We start from the raw sequence: 23,490 nt of genomic DNA on the forward strand, positions 1-23,490 counted from the left end.
TTAATTTAATGTCATACCATTCTATAGCAGAGACAAATGCTTCGAATTACGCTAGTTATATTACGCTATTGACTGCGAAAACTGTTGCCCTTGAAATGAAAAAAAAAAAACAAATAGCGACGACCTCGACACACATGTGGCGTTCGCGATTAGAAATACTGCTTCACTATTCATAGTGACAGGTTAGATTAGGGCATGTATTATAATGTAGTACGCGTCTTTTGAATATTTTATTATATTAACTAGAACTAGAAACACCGGCTAGTTAGATTCGGGATGACGTCACAATCAGCGGGCCCTCGTCTTACGTCAGGTAGTGCAGTGAGTCGAACGAGACGACGTCGACCCACAAATCTACAGACACAATAAATTCGACAACGTACGGTGAGAAACCGACCGGGTCGATGAACTGTTGACGTATTTAAAATACGCATTAAGTGCCTTATCGCGAATGTAGTACGCGGCGCGGCTGGCGATGTTATGCTATGTATATTTTTGCAAAATGGGTATTTATAGATGTCCGTGACGGATGATTCGAAATATTTCTTAGCTCCTGATGGATATTGGTAAGCGTGAGCTTGTTTTCTAGACTTGTGTGTTTGACATTTATTCAAATATATAGTTTTTAAATTAATCGTTTTGAATTAGAAAAAACTAAAGAACACTTGTTGTTTGAAGATTGTATATAATATTCTCTTTGGTGGTGTATCTACATATTTAATACTAGCATCTATACTACGACCGTAAACAAAAATATTAAAAGTAAAAACTGTCAAACCTCTATAATAGGGATGGGCACCTATGAGTTCTCAAAAGATTTTTGTGTCATACACATATAGTTATGCATTTATGGAATAACATAATGCGTCGTACTTATTCATCAGATATGAATAAAACAGACGTGTGAGGTGAAACCTTTCTCAAGAAGACTTAACCCACCGGAAACTCGGCGAGAGTTCGTCTTACAGCTTGTATTTTAACGCTATTGATATCAAGAAAATGTGAGAAAGGAAGTGTGTCTGTCGTGCCGCTACACCATACATACTACACGCGATTTCTTTATGTCGTGAGTCTGTGTAAGTCCTGAGCGATTCTCGACGCGACATAGGCCTCGTGTAAGATTCATATTCGCAGTGAAAGGCCTCTTTAGAAGTCTGTTCGCACAAAGCGAGGCTCCCGCAGTAGCCGCTCTATCTTAGTATCTACCCACATATGCATTATGCGGCGGATACAGATCCAACTTACTTACACATACACGCGAAATATGAAGGCCAGTTTTGTGTATGTGTCGCGAATACATACGGCTTCAATAATCAGCAGGTGAAGCGAACTAAAGCAAGGGGGTTATTGCGATTAACTCTTTTATCCCTTCGTTTCCATATCAAAGAGTAATGAACCTTGTTCCACTATTGGCCGTTGTCGATTAGTAACCATGTGATCTTTTAAAATCGTTTTGAGCAAACTTGTAGCGGAATTCGTACGAATTAAGACTTTCGGTGCTCCACTCGATGTATGATTTTCTTATTTGAATTAAATATATATATCTATATATTTTATTTCATTACACTTCCGTATCTATAGGAATCTTACTAGATAAGATAATTTATTAGGATTCTATAACAATAAGGTCATGCGAACTCTCGAACGAGGCCAACATGTAATTATTGAGATTCGCAAATCGAATGACCGGCCGGTGACAAGTATGAACAGTCTCTTTAGCTAAATATCCGTAACAAAGACAAAATTCTTATTGTGAATCGGTGACGACGTAGTGTACAGTGTACACTGTACAGTAACGAAGGTCAGAGTGTTTGCTCGTGTGAGTGTGTATGCAAGTATGCAGGCTGGCTCGGTGCGGCGTCGCCGCTGCTGCACGCTTGCACCGCCGGTTGCAACACCCTCCCCCCTTCTCTCTCGGCTTCTCACTCGCCGCCGTCTTGCCGCTAGCCTGTCTCACCTCGCGGCCGGCAGCCTTGCGCGACGCGCCGCGCTCTTTCACATTCAAAATTATTCGCAATCATTGCAAAAACTCTCTGTGCAATAAAAATATCTCATCGGTCGCTGCGGTCGCGTTGATTCTGAAAACAGAGAGATTTTTAAAAAAGTCTTTTTTACAAATCGTTTATATTTTTTAAAAGTTTGAATGCACTCCTCGTTGCATGTCCCGCGCGCGTCGTTATGAGAACCCCGTACTGGCGGTCACGTTGACGTCGCGCGGTGCCGCCATATCTGTCTCGGCCACCAACTAGCAAAATTAATAGGTAATTATTTTCGTGTACAGTGTTCCAGGTCAGATTTATTGTAAAGTGATTGTGTGTTATAGTGTTTTTTATCTTCTGGCATCGTATGTGCTCGTTCCAATTGGATTCTTCTTGGAAATTCAGGCGCGCGCCGGCCGGTTCTTATCTAGTGCAATGCAGTTGCACTCTCAACTTATTGCAGTTTTGCATTTGCCAAAGTTTTATGCGCGGAAAGTTACTAGTGTTTGTATTTTGATGCAGGAGGACTTTAAAAGTGTTTTTAAAGTGTTTACTCGTTGAAAGTGTTGTGTGTTTTAATTTTTAAAGAACATTGGAATATACTCTGTGTTATTTCGGTCATTGACCGCCGGATTTCGCATATCCTTTATGTTATATGTAGCTATAAACTTTTTTGTTATAACTTCGATTTTAATTTTTAGGCTCAAAATAATAATTTCACATCACTAGAAGAATGCGATGACCCGCGCATTCGCTTTTTGAAATTCGCTTTACCCGGATGGAATGAGGAGTGCACAATCCTATTGTTTTACAGTTTCTTATGTTTGAACATCATTTGTTTTTTTGTTTTTCGGACAATTAGAGAGTTGTCATTTTCTTCCAAAATTACAAAAAATTGTAAAATAAGGTAAATATTGTTGTTCCATCTTAATATTTAGTTATATTAATCGAGTAAGATAACATTTTTAGCGAGAGATAATATTTAGCATTGTTTCGTATTCGTTGCTCTCTGATATGCAAATGACATCATCTGTAGTCAAGCTCGCGAGGGCTCGCTCCGAGAGTAGGCTGGTCATTATGGAGTTAGTCTGAGAGTATTGCAAGTGAAGTCGGGACGTTTGTGTATGAGTGCAGTGCGTGTACAAAATATTAATAATTGTGCAGAATGGCGGAAGGTAATGGAGAAATATCCATTGAAGAGGTCCCTGGGAAGGACTCCGATGCTGGCCGGACACCAGATTACATCAAACTCATAGATTATGGCTTGGACCCAAAGGTAAGAATTATTTGGTAATATATTCCATTAATGTAATATTTAGATATTAGCTAGCAGTAAGTTTATTTAGAAATTTTGGTCGGTCACATGAAAAAATTTATCAAATTTAGAAACTTAATATCATCCATTTCAAATGTAATACATAAAAGCTAATTTATTCATTGAGGTATATATTATTACATTTGATTCATTTAAAAAAAATGGTGTTATAAATATGCATTCAACATTTAAATTTTTGCTCGGTCTCAGATCCGATCAACTAGGAGTCTGCTTACTGTATATTCATATCTGTAGTATATTGAATTTCAAATTTGAATAAATGTTTTACAGCTAGCTTTTTAATTATACACCACATATAAAAAAACTAAAAAAAAACTTTTTTAAATTCTTATAAGAATCTTTTTGTTATGTGACTTGTGTGTGCCATGACTCCAGTTGGATTTTTTAAATCATGGATTTTTTGAATCGGTCTTTCTATTTGGTTAATTGCAAGATATATATATGTATATAATAATAAAAGTATAAACAATATTCCTGCAACTTATTACAATTTACTTTCTAAGAATTTTGTTGTGTGCTCATAGTTTATAATCATCACTGATGACACATTTTTAGTAATATTTGCCCTGAATCGAGTACCTGTGTCTCATATTCTTTTGACCTACCTGATTGCGCTATCTTGACTTTCTCCACCCAGCTGACCCTTGATACTATTATCATGAAGAGAAATGACAATAAAAATATGTTGCTGTTGCCATAACACAAACTATTTTGTGTATTTACATACTGTCTCAATGTACTAGGTGTATGTATACATGTACATAAATGATATATGTATATATATATATATATATATATATGTGTATATATGTATATGTGGAGATCATTCCACATTTATAACATTAGTCATCCCTTTACAGTTGCCAAGCCTCTTGACTCTATGCTGTTGGTAATAAAGACTATTTTGCTATAATTTGTCAGAATTTTTTTTTATAAATTAAATTAAACATTACTCCTGGCAAGGACTAAGATTCATGCTACTAAATCTTAAAACAGGTTTGCCTTCACTTAGGCCAGTTTGCTCTTATTGGAAATTATGCCTGTTGTGATGCTGTACATTGAGTGACGCTTTTTGTACATCTTACTTTTGATAGAGAAAAATGACATTCTTAAAATCTTTTAAATTGTTACATTAAAGACTATCAGTTTAAGATAATTAGAAAATGTACTTGGGTCGCGCTACCTACAGCATAAGATTCTCGAAAGCTTTCAATTAATTATACAAAGCCGATTTAAACCTTTTGTTTACATCTCGTACATAAAAGGACTGTCTCTGATTATTACTGTCCAAATATGTTGGCTTGTAACAAACTTTATTTCACTATGTTTTGCTGTGCGATATATCGTGTGACCATAAGGATTAGCGACTCAGTCGTTTTCCGTGTTTTTCAGGTGGCGACCAAGCTCGACGACATTTATAAGACTGGAAAGCTAGCGCACGAGGAGCTGGACGAGCGTGCGTTAGATGCCTTAAAAGAATTTCCATCCGACGGTGCTTTAAGTGTTCTTGGACAATTTTTAGATTCAAATCTCGAGCATGTATCCAATAAGAGTGCTTTTTTATGTGGAGTCATGAAGACGTACAGGTGAGTCGAGCGGCCATAACTTAACAACCCCCGTCCGCGGCCGTTGGACGGCGGCCAGGTCGCGGTTCCGTATGTGGGTCGTGGTAAAAATTGATTTGTCACTTATCGCCCGTTGCGGGCTGCAGTTTGAATCGACGAGATGAGACAAGTGCTGCCATCTAGTTGGCACGCACGGGACTCGGGCTACTGTGCCGAGCGTGCTGCGGGGTGGGGTGGAGTTGACGTGTTGCTAATATCGCAACATTTCGCGTTTAGTTGATAAAAGATAACGCGGCCGTTATCCTTCGAGGTTCTTGACGCGCTTGTTCACTCTTGGGAACAGGCGACGCTAGTGAGCCGGGAGAGGGCAACGCGCAAGATTATCAAGCTATATTAGTCATTGATTAATTATGGAATTTAAAATAGCTGTGATCATTGTCACCGTTTGGACTTAGTTTCTCTAACTATATTAGAACCGTTTCGTCTTAGAGGACTCGAGATCTTTAGATGTCTGTAACATAGCGTTCAAAACAATATCAGCAAGATATCCAATAAAAATTCTCAAACAAAACTTTGCGTAACGAAAAGATACACATGAATACATTAAATGATTAATATTCCAGACAGAAAAGCCGTGCGGGCGTGCAGGGCGCGCCGGCGCTGGCGGCAGCTGTCCAGGTCAAGGGGCCTGACGAGGAAAAGATCCGCCAGATCCTGCAGAGGACCGGTTACACGCTGGACGTTACCACCGGTATGATGGCGTATATGACATGTATCCACAAACCGTGGCGCATACTGGGCCAGCTATGGCCAAAGTGACCGATTCATCTGGGACGCAACATTGGTGTGTCAGATGTCGCTGGCCCGAGTATGACACAGCTGGACCAATTACTATTATTCAGATTCATATTGGTGATGTTAGCTTTACATGTCGAAACAAATTGTGCCTCGTCACTTTGATGTCTCTGAGCATTCATATAATGTTTGCCGTAGTGATTATTCCAAGGAAAGCAAGAATTCTGTTTTTTTTTCAATTCGCATGTACCTTATCTATTAACGTTACGCGATACAATGCAGTAGGTTAAGTATTTTATCTGTATTTATCACTAAAGACAATAATCTGATAAAAACTGCACTAAATACAAAAATTCCCACTTGTCAGAATATCAGCATAATAATATATTGTTGCACATTAACACGGCACTGGAGACAGTCAGGCGTTTAAGAACACACAGTATTGGAGGGAAGGCAGGATGGGTTTTATATTATGAGATTCCAATAAGCTGCAAATGTTACTAAATTCGAGGTTTGATATGTCTTACAAGATGCCACTAAGAAAAAATAACTACTATATATACTATCCTCTTCCCTGCATATTGATGCCCTGATTGTATTATCTACAAATATATTGTTCTCCTAGTTCAAGTTTCAGTTATGAATTCACTAAATGATTTAAAATTTTGCACAGCAACATTTTTAGGCAATAGAGAGCACCTCTGGTGAGACAAGGTTATTTAGACATCTCTAACTTCACATTACTATTTACTGCTAATGTTAAAGGTTTAGTAAACGGACTAATTACCTGAGTACTTATATATATATGTTTAAGTAACGGTATAAAGACAGGCACTTATGTAACAATTATATACTCGTTATATGGTTTATGAACACCCTGTACAGTCCCCGCGTGTGTTGTATGTGCAGGCCAGCGCAAGTACGGCGGTCCGCCGCCCGGCTGGGAGGGCGGCACGCCGGGCGCCGGCTGCGAGGTGTTTTGCGGGAAGATACCCAAGGATATGTACGAAGACGAGCTGATACCTCTGTTCGAGAGTTGCGGCACCATCTGGGACCTGCGGCTCATGATGGACCCCATGTCGGGCGCCAACAGGGGGTACGCCTTCGTCACCTTCACCACCCGCGAGGCCACGCAGCGAGCCGTGCAAGAGGTTGGTGACCGCACACGCTACACACACACAGGCTCACACGGACACACACACACAGACACGAGACTTCCGACTGGGACGGGATTACTACGATTATATACACCCAGATACACGGTGGCCGGGGACGGACCAGCTGCTCCCATACAGTAATAATCCCGTCCGAACGGAGACCACTATATTGAAATGTCATTTGAAATCGGTGTTGTTGGTAGGAAGTGGTAAACGGAAGTCGCGCTCCCCATGAGGCCTCGAGCCAACGAGCGCGACAGGCCGCTGTGTTACCACTTCCTACGTTCCCTATTGGACTCTCGAACCGTGGCGAGGTTGGTGGCGTCCCGCGCCCTTGTCTATAACAGCTTTGGTAACGCAGACTTGTTAACTCGCTACGTGTTTATTTCGCTCAGCTTTCTCAGTGTCGCAGCGAACGCTTCTCATACTTTGGGCCAAAACATTAACGTCCGTCTCGAACCCTCGGACTGAACGTTTCTGTCGTGTGATCTAACGCTCCGATGTCCACGAAGATTGGCTAAAGTTAAAAACTAATACAAGTCGGCTTGCAACTGCATATCAATAGTTGATGAAGCTCGCCTGGAGCCCCTCCGCGCGAACACGTACATAGTTTAAAGCGGACGATACAATTGCCGCCACCAACCTTCGTGACGAGAATGGATGTTAGCACTTCTGTATGCGAAGCGCCCTCGCACGGTGTTATCGTGGAACTAAAAGTACTATTGGGAACACTAAAACACATGATAATATTGATTGATTGGTGATAAATGAAACATACCTAAATTCTAATTTGACATCTACTTTGCAGGTAACTCGCCGAATGTTTAAGTGTAATTAATCCCTTGAAAAGTAACCGGCACGATAGCTGACTGCGGTTTGGGGACTCGCCTCCTTGTACATTACCCTCGAGTGAAATCATTGGCGACGTCCGAGGCCTCGCTTAGGCTCGCTACCGCGACGGTTTTGCAGTTCAGGCTCGAGACATGGCCCGCTCCACACGTTCAGTGTCGCGCGCTCGGGGCACTGGTCGCGTTCGCTGTCGTGGATGGTTTCACTCGCAAACCGAAGTCTCCAAACTGCAGCGCGTCTTGCAGGCCTACCGCCCGCCCAGCGACGGTAGTCTCGCAAGACGCGGTCATTGCCAGTTTAATTTACATCATGTATTCAGTTACATTTGGGAGATTTAGACTTAAGCTTATTTTTTTTCATTTAAAAGCATGTCATTAATATCCCCATCGACTTCGGCCATAAATATGCGGAGTGTGACGTCGCGACGGCCCGGCGGCCGGCCCCGGGCGCGGCGCCGCGCGTATCTATGGCCGGAGTCCCCACTGTAATCACTGATCTTGTGTACATGTGCAACGTAACACCCGTAATCTGATCTAAGCCTCGCTTGTCCTGAGATATCACCCCGTTCTTTACTATGCACCTCGTTGAGTTTAAGTTGCTTTGATTATTATGTTCGTCACCATGACACTGTACTCGCTTCTTTTTATCTTCACTTCATCGACCGGTCCACTTACAGGGTTAACTTTCGATTGGCTTCAAAAGTTGTCGAGCTGACAATGTTAATATATCTCAGGCTCTCCTCTTTGCTCCGTATACAACACTCTCGGCTTATCATCCAAAAGCAGTTAACTCATCACGATTGGCTCTAACAGACATGACGCGCGCGCCGGACCCGACCGCGAACAACGCTCGGCCCGACCGATTCCAAATTGATGCCCATTTTTCAAAATTGTTCCCTTGTTATTTTTCCCACAGCTCGATAATCACGAAATAAAACCGGGGAAGACTCTGAGAATTAAGATTAGCGTACCGAACCTTCGACTTTTCGTCGGCAACATTCCCAAGTCTAAAGGCAAAGAGGAGATACTGGAAGAGTTTGGTAAATTAACAGGTAAAGTTTGAACCGAATGAATTAAACTGTTGATAGTTGTTGGGTTTTGACTGCGTGGGGCTTGGTGTGGACCGCTGAGGGTGCCCCGCTTGCGTCCCGCTTGTCCCGCGGTCCCGGTCCGGCCCGGCGCCTCGCCCCGCCCCGGCCCGGACCGGAGCCGCGTCCCGGTCCCTCCCCCTCCCGCGCCCCGCCGTCCCGCGTCCAACGTCCCGCGTCCCGCCGTCCCGCTCTCCAGTCATGGGCCGGGCGGCGAGCCGCCGCCCCGCCCCGGGCCACTGGCTATTCTCCCTCGAATTGTTCTTGCAGCTGAATGATTATGAAATTCGAAAGGGGAAAAAGATTGGCGTTACGGTTTCCTTTAACAATCATCGTTTATTCGTGGGAAATATCCCAAAGAATCGAGATCGGGACGATTTGTTTGAGGAGCTTACTAGGCACGCACGTAAGTCCTTGTCGAATTCATAATAAGTGATATTCAGTGACGGGGCGGCGCGGCGCGAGCGGTGGCCGTCCCCGGCACGCCCGCGCCCCGTCCGCGCCGCGCCCGCGCCCCGCCCGCGCCCCGCCGACCCGCCGTAGTCGCTAACATGACATTGGCCTCCGCCTCGAGAATGCTCACTGGTAATGACTGGAGAATCTCGCTGTTGTTCTCTAGACTTCTTCAGTACCGTATATGTTCTCCTGGAATATCGTTTGATTTGCTTCATATTTCGTAGCGTTGAAATTGAATTTAAGCGAGGGTTGGAGGGAGCTTTGTATTATGAATTCCGAGCCTTTAGGCCACTGGCGGGCTTTTCATCGGACTTGTATGATTGCAGCCGGACTCGTTGAAGTCATTATATATAGTTCGCCCGATGACAAGAAGAAAAATAGAGGATTTTGTTTTTTGGAATACGAGTCTCACAAAGCGGCGTCACTAGCCAAGCGTCGGCTGGGCACCGGCAGGATTAAAGTGAGTCCCGACATACATACACACCGGCGGAGACGCTGCGGGAGGGCCTTAACTGACGTTGTTTGTGCAGGTTTGGGGCTGTGATATTATAGTGGACTGGGCGGACCCGCAGGAGGAACCCGACGAGCAGACCATGAGCAAAGTGAGTACAGACTGGACGCGCTGCTCGCTGCGACTCCGAGAGACGGCGACTGACCGTGGCTCTGTTACAGGTGAAGGTGTTGTACGTTCGGAACCTGACCCAAGAAATCACAGAAGAAGCGCTTAAAGAAGAATTCGAACGTTATGGAAATGTAGAACGAGTTAAGAAAATTAAGGATTACGCTTTCGTACACTTCGAAGACCGGGATTGTGCCGTTAAGGTAACCTCAAGCACGTGTACGGTAAACGGTTACAAGAACGACACGTGGCTCCAGACAGTGCTGGCGCGGCTCAGACCGGCGCTCTGTGTACAATAAATTAATGTGGGACAAAACATTAGCAGTAAAGAATCTTAATAAATCATAGCTATTGATAGTTTGCAGATTTATTACAAGTTGGTTTTGTTTCATCCGTGAGGTTTTAATTCAGGTCTTGGGATTTTAAAACCACCGCTTTACAAGTTGATTACATTAATTTTAATGACTTGTGCACCAGCTCGATTTGTGCCCAAACTTTTTGATTGTCTTGAGAAATGACTAGGTGTCCCTCGAGGTATCTTGGCCCCATACATTTTCGCGTCCTTGACACGAGCGTTCTGAATGCAGGCGATGCAGGAGATAGACGGCAAGGAGCTGGGTGGAGCCCGCCTCGAGGTGTCGCTGGCCAAGCCACCCTCGGACAAGAAGAAGAAGGAGGAGATACTGAGGGCGAGGGAGAGACGCATGACGCAGATGATATACGGACGGGGCGGGTGAGTGGACGCGCTGTCTCACACACATGCACACGTGTAGAATAGATTGTATGGCACCGGTTTGGAAATACATGTCAAAGATTTTTTTGCTCTCGGTAACTTGAATAGTAGAATTTAAATTTGAAGGTGCCTCGTTACCACTTTTGTTCTATAGAATTTGAAATAATTTTTACCTTTAGTTTAGAAACGTAAGATAACCACTTTGATATAATAATTCATATAAACAGACCTTCTCTTACCTCGACTTGTATTATCGAATGATGTCGTGCGGAATGGAACACAAGGAAAGGATGTTGGAATGTGTGTGAGAGCGATGTGTTTATTAATGCTTGGTTTACGGAATACATGACCGAACCAAAGCCACCGGACTCTGCACCAGGGAGGGCTATGATACCGGAAGTGACGAACGAGGGATGTATGTTGTGTGCGAGTGAGCCGAGTGCGGGTGGAGTAGCTGCGGTGGGTAACGTCGCTGTGTAATGTCAGATTTGATTGGTGCAGCTGCTCGCCGGTGCACGGGGCGCTCCGGGGCCGCACGCCGCAGCCGCAGCCGCGCCCGCCGCAGGCCCGCGGGGACTACGGTACGTACTGCGGACCTCCGCGACCACCGCCACCCACCACGGAAGACACACGCCGCACTGACCACACGCGGACACGGACCTTGGATTGATTTTTCTGTAACATGGACACCGCTCGGAGACATTTACTTTTTGGCAAACCTTCTTGGTGATGTCTTCGAACTTAAAATCTTTTCAAAGCGCTGCTGAAATTGAATCTGAACATAGTCAGTGTTATCGTGCGAGCTCCACCGTGGGACGTCGCCCCCGGGCTGGCGAGCCGTCCAGAGGTCTGCGCCGTCACGATGCGTCACACCTGTTCCATCGTGACGTCAACACCTGCGGCCCTGAGACGCGCCACCATGTTCACTCAGACTTTCCTTAGAATATTATAAAAGACACTTTACAAGTGTCGAGTCTGCTGCTGTTCACTAAGACCATAACTCGTGAGAAATCAATCCAAGGGTGCCGCTGGCGCACGCCGCACGGAGCGGAGGCAGTGCGTCGCCCCGCTCCGTGCGGCGTGTCGCGGGGTACGAGTCGACACGAACAATGTACACGGTGTGGTATCCACGCGCACAGCAACTCTCGCTACTGATCCCCTACTAACAAGAGGTTGTGTCAATATACCGCCGGCGCGCGGCAGGAGCTCGGCCCGCTATATTCTCACAACCGGTTACATGTTTCATAACGCTATACATAGGCTAGTATTAATGAGAGCTAAGTTTAAGTAGGTTCTGCATGGTTTCGGACTAAAGACGTAGAAGATACTGGAGTTTTTTTTGTTGAGTAAAGTCTACGTACGGGAGGGCCGCCTCGTCTTAACGTAATAACAGACCCCACCGCTCCCCTTGCATGATGGGAACATGAAGTAATCATTGTCATCTGTCGCCGCGTCGGCCGGAGGTTCCTTATATAGCGGTGACTGTGATGTGTGTTCCCGACGACGCTTCCAGTATAGGTTCGGGTGACGGGCGACGGACTCTCGGGTCTCGGCTCTCGGGTCTCGGGTCTTGGGCTCTCCGGGTCTCGGGCTCTCGGGTCTCGGGTGTCGGGTCGATGACGAGAACGAAGATATAGAGGATGCATGTTTTGTCGTGTGTGTCGGTTTGTCGGAGGTGTGAGGGAGTGCTGCAGGTGGAGCGATTCCTTGACCCGCCATAGCGAGCTGTCTCCCGTTTGTCGACAGCTCGGCTCGCCCCGCTACGGTAGCTTGTAAGTTAGCGTTAGTTTAGCTTAGCCTCTAAAAGGCCTGTGTTGTGTGTTTATAGATTATGATTACGACTATTACGGGTACGGGGATTACCGAGGTGGCTACAATGAGCCATTTTACCGGTACGATGAGTTCTATTTTGATTACGCGGGGCCACCGCAACCGTCCGCCGTCCGCCAGCCTCCCAACAGAGCGCAGCCGGTGGGTCCCACACACACTAACTAATGTTATCATATTATGTTACTAGTCACTAGACGCGCTGTACTCATCATTGTTACCTTTCGGTTTTTGATTTGCCAAATTTTTTTCATCTACTCTTCACTATTATTTTGTTTTATTTTTTTTTGGTTGAATCCCATCCTAGAATGGAGTCAGTGACTCGGTAAAGACAGTAGTGTGTAGGCCTGACGGTGGTGATCGTTAGCGGCGGCGGCATCGTGCGCCGGCCGGGACCTCTCCGGGCGCCACGGCCCGGGCGGGTCGCGGCCGGCGCGGGGGAGGGCCGAGGCTGAGGGGCCGCGGGGAGGGCGAGTCGGGTTGAGAGGCGGCGATCGCACCATCAGGCCTGCAGGCTGCGGCGCCCGCCTCCCGCGCCTCCCCCGTCCCTCACCCTCGGCCGGTCCACCCTGTCCTGTTATCATGTCACGTTTGCGTCGCCTAGTGTTGTCCCGCGCTTGACACCCCATCACGTAGTGGCTAGTATCGCTTTGCTTCGCTCGCTTCCCGACTAACCCTGTAACCCGCTCGGAGCTCGGCCGCCCCCGGCGCTCTGTACTGTCCCCTCCCCTGTCGTTAGTTGGACCGCTCGTGTAACGTTTTTCTCGTTGTTGTAACGAGGTAGAGAATATGTTAAGAAGACTCACTGACCCGCTTGGTAAATGCCTCACTCAGGACGACGAGCTCGCTCTCGGGCCCGACTCGCTTTACTACGATCTAACTGGAGGCATTCAGGTACCAGTACAGGCCGTGTTTGATAAAACTATCGGAGTATGTAGCCTCTGTTTATACTATCGATGTTGTCGAAGTGTAGCTTGCCTTATTACCTATCATAGACTGTTTATTGCGCCCGTCCGGTCTCTGCGCTATCGGATGGCTATGTTATTCAGTAGTTGTAGGTACCTGATTGTTCCTATGTAATTGTTCAGTAGGTATTTTAGCATATTTTTTATCTCGATGTTTCAACGCGCTGGCCGCAGCCCGCGCCGCGGTCTCTGTATGTAGCATGTTTTGTATTTGTATTTGATATGCGCCGTAGATCTTTTGCTTTGATTAATCTCTTAGGGCCATAACGCTGGACAGGTAGCCTTACGACCCACTGTATTCATAACTGTACGGACCTCTAGCCGAGGTCTTTGTGATCTAGTGATGTTTATATCACGATGCTTATTATTTTTAATTAAGTTTAAACTCATTTAATCAGTCGAGTGCGCAATTATTTTTGATTTGAAGTACTAGTTTTTTTTGTCGCTATGTACTTTGTAAAAAAAAAAATATCTAGTCTTGGAAATTTCGAGAGTTATAATTCTATAATGTATTTAGAGTTTTTATTTAGAGCAGCATGTTGAAATGGCTGGATATTATAATGTTACTGTAAACATTCTCTCGGCACTCCGGTATACTCGTGGATACTCCTCACATGGGAATTGGGATGGGATTTGTAAAATGCTTCTGGCAAAACGGATTATTTTTTCAAATTTCTAAACTCTAACAAGTCAGCACAGAATTGTGATTGAGAGTGTGCGAGTAGTATCCACGGCCGGTCGTTCAGAGCGAGCGATGTCCGGGGCCGAGCTGACTCCACTGTGTGTGATGTCCAGGGGGCTGGGTCATGTGGGACGGGCGCGCGCTGGGGGCGGCGCGGGGCCGCGGCTGGGGCCCGTGGTGGTGCGCGCCGCGCCGCTCGTGGCCGCCGCACGCCCAGCGGCATGCGTGGCAACCCGCGCGCCAAGCCAAGTTTACCAGGTACGTACACGGGCACAGGAACAGACACGACGTACGTTCACCGAGAACCAATGTGAACTTGTATTAAGAGTGTTGATGTATCGTAGGGGTGCCATTATAATAAGATGGGTTTTAAGAACAGACTGAGTTCTATAAAGACAGACTAAGAATAGAACATCCTTCATTTAACAAGGTGACAGGTGTGAAGGTTTTTTATCAAGCCCGTACAGACAGGACACTGTCTTGGTGTATTAGTTGGACCAGAGGTAGAGGAAGTCAATCTGTTGTCGTTCCGGTGAACATACGAGTATCATTCCTAAAATTTATATTCCAAGAACGAAATTTTATTAGAAATGTTTTCTGCGAGACTTTAAATGATTGAAGGATATCCTTATGAGACACAGACAGCTACAATTATTCATTATTTCTTATAATATACCTTGTTCTGTTTTCACCCACCACCTATCCGTTACCATAAGCCAAATTCAAAATTTTGTTTGTATTAGAATTTTGGACTCTCTCGGTCGGCCTCTTAACTGAACCCCACCCCATCTGATGCCTTTCTGTTTCCTTTCAGCTTGTTTAATGGTTTGCGTGTAATCTGGATTTTTATTTATTTATTGGTAACTATCCTTTCCCATCCTAACACCGTAAGCTCGGTGAGGTAGTCCACAAACTTTAAGAGCTCGATCGAAGTATCAGTCCAAAGTTTTATGTCGTGTGGAAGTTTGTGGAGCGCCTCTCGCCGGGAGTCGTATGTAATTAGAAGGTAGTCGTATATTTAGCGTGTAGTGTGTAGCGTGTAGTGTGTAAAGTCTGTGCAGTGCGTGTGATGTGATCCTGTCGGACGGTGACTCTTGCAGGTAAACGTAAACTCGACGGGGGTCAGCAGATCGCTGGGGGGGAGCGGGAGAGCAAGCGGCGACTGGGCGCGGCGGCGGCGGCGGCGCGCGGCTGGGGGTCGGCGGGGGTAGGATCGATGGGGTCCATGGGGTCCGAAGGTGCCGCCGCCAGCTAGCGCCGCCGCGCCCAGGCGAGCCCCTGTCCCGGAGGCACTACAAGCTCGCAGGGGAGCTCTCGCGCGCCGCGGCTCGCGCGCTCCGCAGCGGATCACGCGGGGATCGTTCCACTTTTTTCTATATATGTGTTTTTTTTATTTGATTTTCACGTTTTCGATTTTGTATCGCGACGATTCCGTAAAAATCTTAAAGTAGGACGTTATGAAATGTTTCGAATGTAAGTTTCCCGTTATGCTTATGTTTTTTCTGTCGTATCGGCCGGTGTATATTTAGTATATACATTATGTTTGTGGGGCGCGCGGTCGCCGTTGCCTGTTTGCGGCCGCGCGTCGGGTCGGCGACCCCTCGACTGTCTGTTTTTTTTAATACATGTTATTCGATATATTTTATTCCTGCGAACGCATTTTGCGATGTGATGTGTATTTTAGCAGTAATTATTATATTATAAGGAGTTTGACTGTTGTTTTTTGACAAACTTACAACTTAGGTTACACGAGAATGAATTTAATGGAATGAATTGAACCGACGTCTAGCAATCGCGGCTAAAATGAAAACACCTGTAATCGATAACATTTCCCAACTGTGTTCCTGCTTTAGTTTTTTGCTTTATTTTTATTACATAGTACCCCTTAAAATACATTAGTGTGAGGAAGTAGTATCGTAAAGTTCAGGATTTCTGCAATGTTTATTATCGCTGTACTACTAAACGGTTTTTTTTGTATTTCGACCACAATATAGCATGTCCGTACTGTTAGAACTCTGACTTGTATCAATTGTATCAGTTTAATACGTGGAATAAATTTGCAAAACTGTGTTTGCCTTATTACCCTATTGTTTTCTTTTATTTACCAACCACCTTTAATTTGTCATCGGCGAGGCTGAGCGGCTTGGGTACTGCCCTGTGCCATGACCGTACCGAGATGTTTGCGAAGATTTTTCCATAGAGGAATGTGTGTAACATCTGCATTTTTCTATAGAAGAATGTTAGCAATATATATATAAGCGGATATATGGTCTTTCTGAAAATTATACAAAAGAATGTCGCTGAAGGGCAATGAGAAACGTGAACTAAGAACATGATGCCCTTACATCATCAGTCTTCTGACCTGGAGACGGTGGCAAGATGGCGAATAAGATGATGATTTCTAATCTAGTTCACTTTTTTCATTAATCTGGTGTAAAACATAAAAAATATAATTACATTGAATTGTTAAACACGAAAATGTCTTTACTACTAGTACGTACTGCGCCTTATTTATTTCGGTAAACCAACCGTGCTTACAGTAAAGACAATAACTTAACGATACTAAGACCAATACAGGATTACAGTTACAGTAAAAGTGTAAATATAACGTAACTTGAGTATTAAGTAATCAAGAATCGCACTGTGCGAATGTGTGAGTGTGGGCGTGTGCGTGTGCGTGTGTAGGTCTGTGTATGCATAAATTAAGATGTAGCTTTTTTAAAGCCTTTTTAAATTCTGGTTACTTATATATAGAAGTAAGAAAATAAGTCGTTATTACTAGGCAGCTGCTTCCATATGTTGTGCTCATCGGTAGTGTATTAAATAATGCTGTTCGACGAGCATGTCGACTTTAGTAATCTAAATCGTTACAAGGATAACGGTTCGTTTCAGTCTATTTTGTTGGACAAAAGTGAATAAAGCATGATGCCTTGTTTAACCCTTAATCAGGTGTAGTAAGATTTATCGACCATCTATGTGTTAGCGTTTTAAAGTAATCTTTGTCCTTTTTTTAATTCAAAACCTGTTTTGATTACTAATATTCATGTAGTATCTTTTGTATGAAGTTAAACATTTTTTACTAAACAACTCATTTTGGAAAAAATCATTATTCAAAGAAAGTGGTCAGTATATGCTCTATACCCGTCTGGGGGTAGTATGTAAACACCGTTTCCAATATACAAGAGATTGTGAAATAAAAAATATAATTGTAGATTACAAGGTTTTTTATAACAAAAATAACATTCGTTTTTTAAAAAATATATATTCCACGTTTTTTTTTAAATTCATGCATTCTAGTAGAAAAAAAAAATTAATTATTGATTAAAAAATGTGACCACTACAGTTTTCACAAATAGTTCGTTTATTGCCGCAGTACCACGTTGACAATAAAATATTCCGTTGCAGGACCGCGTTTGACATCAACAAATTGTGTTATGTTTTCTTCCAATATTGATATAGGTATCCATTTGTGGCAAAGCGTTGAAAATATAATTAAAAATAGGGATAATGGACACAAATGATAAAACGACAGAGAGCTTAACGGGCATGAACACCATAATTTTTTTTAAGAATTAGATTTTAGGTATACGATGTACAGATAAAAATGAAGGACACATCATAATTGAAAATGTTTTAATGCCTGATTAAGGGTTAAAAAAAAATCTGCGGATTCTTATTACTTTTTTAGGGCACTCTAATGCAAGTATTTATATAAATATCCTGTTTTTTTTTGTGAAATAAAGCTATGAACTTGATACAAAGAAAAGATAACGTTCCACTCGTAAGTTAAATAATTGTTGTGGGCAAAGTTTCCCTACAGCTGTCTTTAATAATTGGGTTTTTCACTAAGTAGGTTGGTAGGTAGTTAAATTCAATCGATCGTCTCGATGAACCTTGATGGCGTCTAACAGTTTGCCGTCTGCCAAGAACTTGGTCACAAAGAAATAGAAATTTTAATACGACTTTCTTTATTTGAATCTACCAAATGTAAACCATATTTTCTGCTGTCTCTGGTGCATTTTTCATATTGCTAGCGTAGCCCACGAATGTGTCATGTCAATTAAACCGTCAAAGGAATTTAGTTTAGTTGTAGTTATTCGTTCTTAACATTAACTGCGAGATTGACTGCGACCTCCTCAAGGATAACATAACGCTACTAGGATTGTGCTATGTTCGTAAACGATGATCATAAACGTGCTTAGCAAATAGTATTACGCTGGAGTGGATTACATCTAAAGAGTATGTACATAAAACAGGCGATCGCTGAGTTTTATTACATTTTCTACCTTCGCAATTGCTTGTTGTCAAAAGTCTTATGAAGTATTAGAAAACATTTTAAGAAAGAGGAATCGATTGGGTAAACATGTTCTTAAGTTATATTGAAACGCAATCAACATGAGCCAAGTAGGTAGGTATATTCTTGTACCAAGCATATACGTGCGGGTCCAAGTGTATTTAAACTAAGTAAAAATAAATCTGTAATAGATTAAATAATTGAATTGGAAGCGGCGCTTTCTTCAAAATCATTAACTTATGGAAAAAGGGATAAAGTAGAATTTTTTTGGATTCCTTGAAAAGACTCGTCGAGATTTGCGTTATTAGTTTCTGGAGCAGAACTTACCTACTTAATTAATTGTATATGATAACTTAAGTTATTTAGACCATCCACCCACCGGTATATGAATACCTGCGGGATTTTGAATCAATTTTATTATAAGACCTGGAACTGTTAGGATTCCTTTTGAAGAATCAGTGACATTCTGATTATTTGTTGCTGACAGGGGATATGAAAATTGAATCGAGTCAAATGTAGAGATATATTTTCTGGGCAACATATTCGCTGCTCGTAATAGTAGGACGTTGTTTGAGAAATGAGGGTATACCAAACTTTGCCCGGTTATATTCAAAGGAGAATCTTGGATTTTTATCGATTATTATATGTTGGGTTATGTCCTTTAAATCCTAACTTGTTACGAAGACATATACATATATCTTTGTTACATTTTTATCTAGATGTATGACGTGTTTTTTCTTTAATAAAATTGCGTTGCGAGTCATTGTATGCTCATTCAGAATTTTGCAAGATATATCTAGGTTCATTGAACTTTATCATTGCTTCGGATATTTCAAAACTTTTTTAATGGATCTAAAACTGATCCCATTTGTTAAATAACAAAAAAAAAACCAGTACCATTTCATATCAATGTCTATAACTGTAATCCTAAACAGTAATATTACGATTCAATCTATTGACAATGGGAACAAGTCCGTCAGCGGTGCACAGCATAATAACTATGATATACAATATGTGTATGAAAAATAAAAAATAAAATTATGTTAAAAAACATCAATAGATATCTACATTTTTGGAGTATCCGTGTGCGTTGTCTTTCGCAGTTAGCCCAATAAACGAAACAAATGAAATAATATCTCCAGTTTACAGATGATACTTTCTACTAGCCGCACTAACAATTTCCTTGGGAATATCAATTTACAAATTCTAGGAATACCTGATGGATTCACGTCATCCGTCACAGTAGGCATCTCTAATAAAAATAATCTGATCCAAGCCCTGATTCTACATAATTGTCATCTTAGGAACACCTAAAAGGTTTCTGTAACTTTTAGCGAAAAGATTCTTGAGATAAACATAGTATTTTAATTTATTGTTTTATTAGTGATTTAATATCGGATGTCTTCATCTAGTGTAGATGTAATTATAACATTAATGACGGGTAACGTTTATATAGGGGGCATATAGAATGAAAGTCGTTATACAATGTAAAGTGTATTGCGGTCACACGGTGTCCGTGGGCGCGGCGAGTCTAGCGGCCAGAGTGTGCGGCGGGGGTCGCGGCGGGGGCGGGGGTCCTCGCGGTCGGCGGCGCCTCCAGCACGCGGCCAGCGCCACAACCCCGCCGGCCGCAGCCCCCGCCACCCACCACACCAGATTGCTGCTCGCCTCCGCTGCCGAGCTAGAGCCTGTCGATCCACTCTTGTTATACGGCGAAAAGTGTTCCTTGACTGTCGCTCAGCTAACTGGCTTGTAGGTAGTTCGAAATTTCGACGAGAACACTTAACGCCTATATCCAATTTGTTTCAGTATAAATCTACCAAGTTAATTGCCTTTATTTAAATCCTTTTTAACAAAACTACGGCCTTCATCTGTCGTAAACTCGGGTGGTAACTAGAAATCTAATTTTATCTTTCTTGAGCACTATTTAGACTGCTATCTACAAGAAACTCAAATTTATTATCCTGGTCTCAGGGGCCTGTAGGTTGGGCTTATTATCGAGAAATTAGGTGTAATATTTATCAGTTTCTTATAGATAGACCGAGCCAGATATATTTATTTATATATTTAACTTTTGTATTTTATTACTGCATGCAGATCTAACAAAGCTACTTAGATTTGGACCGTCTCGTATGCAAGGTAACTATGAGTTAGCCATCAATATTATATGAGCTGAAATCAAATAAAACTGAGCATGTGATTAGCACGAATGAAAGCCGGAAACTAAATAACTCCATGAAAATTCTTTAATACTTACATCTCTTCACTACGCCAAGTTACGACACTATTATCTACAGTTTTCACTCTTGATGCAAGATAAATTCCGATGTGGTAATTATAATATTGATACATTTCAATTGACAACTCGAAAATTAAAAATTTATTCCCAAAAACATTCCGAAGTTCTGATATTGAGGCATCAGACTATGCGCGCCGCAGAAGGCAGAAGCATGCCTCGAATTTTCCTTTCGATTTGTATTAATACTGTGATGAAGCTACGAAGCAGCAAAGATGTTTTCTGTCTCAGTTAAGTTATCACACGAGGAAGTTCTATGGCAAGCGGGTTGAAGTCGGTAGCGTGCTAAGCGACAGAGGGACGCGAGGACTAGGAGTGAGGGTGGTATGTAGAGACTCACGTGTGCAGCGCCCGGTCAGTGCGGGCGGCGAGCACAAGCGATAGGACGACGAGCGCCGCGCGAGGCCCGGACAGGCCCGACGCCGCAACGCCTGCGCACACCGCCGCGTCAGCCCGGGCCCGGCCCGTACCACCCCCTCCCGAACGATTCCACGACAATCACACATAGAGACAGCGATTGTTCGATTGACGTGGAATGCGAACGGAAGTAAGCACTAACTTAGTTAGAAATTCGATCACTCCTTAACAAAATGTAATTTGTCCTTGCGGTGATTGAATTTCTGAAGCAATGCTATCTAAAATGATATAAATGTATACGTTATTATTAGTTTAGGTAGTTATTCACATTTTAGAGAACATTTTAGCGAGTTACATAATCGAAATACTTGGTTACATGAGCATTTAAGTATTCGACAGACGGACAGATGAAAAAAATATGTCCATGAATTTTTAGTCCAAGTATTTCAAATATCGGTCGTGGTACCCCGGGCCCTATAGTGCGATGACTCAATGCAAGCTTCGTCCCATTGGTATTAATTCTATTACAAACACAAACACAATGTAATGTATTGTTAACAATGTCATTCCTCAACTCTCCTGAGTCATCACAATATAATTAGGAAGGAAAAGAATTTAGTGAAAAAAGAGTATGAATGTAGGTACATTGAAATGGCAGATTAATGAAGAGAATATAAAAGAAAAGTTTCAGAAGGGACGCAGTTCGTAAATAAAATAGACCAGTCATTCAACATCGTCAATATATTAAGCTATTAATCTCATTATTTTATCAACAATTTAAAATGGATCCAAGAAAAAAACCTACCAATGTTAAACATGAACGAGAATCCTCTGAGACAAAGATTGCATTGAACCCTCTATACTGAGAAGGTAACAGTACAGTGACATATTATATATACGATTTACGTTATTTAGAAAATATTTTTAACACATCTACAGTTTTAAATGCAGTATTTTACAATTCATAGAAGAAAGCAGGAGTAAGCAGAAACGCTACAGCTTTGAGACAACAAAATTATTTATCGAGACGTATTAGACAACACCTCGCTTTTGAATACAATGAAAGTTTTTTTTAAATTCGTACCTACTGCTTACTCCGTATAAAAACTACATTTTACTTGATAACTTTAAATAATAATTTTCTTGCAACCACACAATGCAATAGTGTAAATACAATATTAATTTACGTGACATTAAAGTGCATTCTTCATACGTTTTACAATTATTTTTTATGTGAATATATTTTTTATTTAAATGTAATCAGATCATATTATGTTTTTACACTCAAGTGGCGCCCAACGCGGGCCTGGAGTCCCAATTTGGGCGCCATGTACATACATTGTTTTGAAAGGAAAAGTGAAGGAAATATTGTACTTCAATATCGTTCTTAACTAGTAAATTTTTTAATATATTACATATAAGACAGACTCGTTATATATATTGTTATACGGAATACATCGTTTTATTTCAAGATGTATCATCGTGGACTGGACTTAGATGAGAATCCTATTCAACTACTCTCTGTCTTATTGCAGAATGTAAGGTTCTCTTAAAGAATAAACTTCTGCCTCTCTTCCGACTTTATATTATTCTCAACGTGAAGTTACATAATGCTGTCGTTCGTCATCGGTAGTTAGGTGCCATACTGTGCAAGTGTTTCTGTGCTATTTACTGCAGTCGTGTGTCGTTCAGCGCTAATGTGTATTAACTGCGAACTGCCTCAGTTCCAGCGATGCAATTGATAATGCATAAGCCTGAATTGTCACTCAGTTTATAAGCACGTCCGGTTTAAGTTTACTGTGAAAGCTTGGACTTTGTTGCTTGAAGTGTAATACGGCAAACAATTTATACAAGGACTATAATGCTTTAGAATTGTTCTGTAACAGGTACTTGTTTTTACAATGCTTGGGCAATGAATAAACGGTCCCGCAAATATAACTCGTCTGACATTAACATGACAAGAACTGGTTGATGACATTAATGTTGGCAACAACACGCCTACACTAGCCACCTGCAGAATATGATTGGCACGTTGAAGGGACACTCGTCGCAGGCGATTCGTCTCTCGCATGGTTAGTAATAATATGTTATTATGAATATTGGATCTTATAACCTTAAGGCTAAACAGAAAAGACATACCGTCCTCAACTATCAGACAGTGATACTAACAGTATGAGGGCTGAGTGGTGGGCTGGCCGGCGCAGTGCTGCAAGCCGGAGCAGGCGGCGCGTGGTGGTAGGCAAGCCCCCCCGCACACAGCGGGGCACTCCTCTCCCCCACCCGAACCCGACACGCCCGATCCCCCGGGGGGGCCCACGGTCACCTCGGTCCATATCGCGCGCCACCCCGCGGCGCCTACTGACTTGTCGGCTATGATGAATCTGGAACAAACAGGTCTTCTCATTTGTGTTGAAACTCATGTTGCGTAGAAAACACTTTTGTTAATGTTAACAAACACTCTACTATCTGTTGGCACGGTTATTATATGTTTTG

General features: G+C 42.7%; 2 protein-coding genes across 22 annotated transcripts in view; one reads left to right on the top strand and one right to left on the bottom strand.

The window, feature by feature from the left end:
* The first annotated feature begins 437 nt into the window (after window positions 1-437).
* Window positions 438-16,132, top strand: LOC116769089 (heterogeneous nuclear ribonucleoprotein R). 16 transcript variants are annotated; one of them, XM_032660078.2, is made up of 17 exons: window positions 1,947-2,261; window positions 2,681-2,886; window positions 3,144-3,255; window positions 4,708-4,901; window positions 5,504-5,631; window positions 6,585-6,826; window positions 8,597-8,732; window positions 9,551-9,684; window positions 9,755-9,826; window positions 9,897-10,046; window positions 10,431-10,576; window positions 11,063-11,157; window positions 12,405-12,547; window positions 13,184-13,297; window positions 14,164-14,308; window positions 14,865-14,910; window positions 15,151-15,189. In XM_032660078.2, exons 3-16 carry the CDS (start codon window positions 3,145-3,147, stop codon window positions 14,885-14,887), a joined length of 1,833 nt encoding a protein of 610 aa, XP_032515969.1. In that variant the 5' UTR covers window positions 1,947-2,261; window positions 2,681-2,886; window position 3,144; the 3' UTR covers window positions 14,888-14,910; window positions 15,151-15,189. The 16 variants fall into 16 exon arrangements, with proteins under 16 accessions (XP_032515964.1, XP_061385425.1, XP_061385427.1 ...); XM_061529441.1 differs by lacking the exons at window positions 8,597-8,732; window positions 14,865-14,910 and adding an exon at window positions 9,039-9,174 and having other exon boundaries at window positions 1,945-2,261; window positions 15,151-16,132; XM_032660071.2 differs by lacking the exon at window positions 14,865-14,910 and having other exon boundaries at window positions 15,151-16,132.
* A 3,690-nt stretch (window positions 16,133-19,822) lies between these two features.
* Window positions 19,823-23,490, bottom strand: part of LOC116769311 (cubilin) — a 53,451-nt gene continuing 49,783 nt past the window's right edge. For 4 of the 6 annotated variants that reach the window (XM_061529286.1, XM_061529281.1, XM_061529289.1 and 1 more), the window contains 2 exons: window positions 23,167-23,378; window positions 19,823-20,032 (listed from right to left, as the gene is read on the bottom strand). In XM_061529286.1, the coding sequence (XP_061385270.1) occupies window positions 19,848-20,032; window positions 23,167-23,378 (397 nt within the window). In that variant the 3' untranslated portion in view covers window positions 19,823-19,847. Of the gene's footprint in view, window positions 21,072-23,166; window positions 23,379-23,490 lie in introns of all 6 variants that reach the window. The other 2 variants (XM_061529295.1, XM_032660370.2) reach the window with 2 other exon arrangements.

Source organism: Danaus plexippus, chromosome 5 (assembly GCF_018135715.1).
Source record: "Danaus plexippus chromosome 5, MEX_DaPlex, whole genome shotgun sequence".
Lineage (NCBI taxonomy): Eukaryota > Metazoa > Arthropoda > Insecta > Lepidoptera > Nymphalidae > Danaus > Danaus plexippus.

Coding starts and splice junctions, on each gene's coding strand:
- LOC116769089 (XM_032660073.2), top strand. CDS start 3,145: ATGGCGGAAGGTAATGGAGAAATATCCATTGAAGAGGTCCCTGGGAAG. Junction 9,827..9,896: donor ACGAGCAGACCATGAGCAAA/GTGAGTACAGAC, acceptor GCTCTGTTACAG/GTGAAGGTGTTGTACGTTCG. Junction 13,298..14,163: donor ATCTAACTGGAGGCATTCAG/GTACCAGTACAG, acceptor TGTGATGTCCAG/GGGGCTGGGTCATGTGGGAC.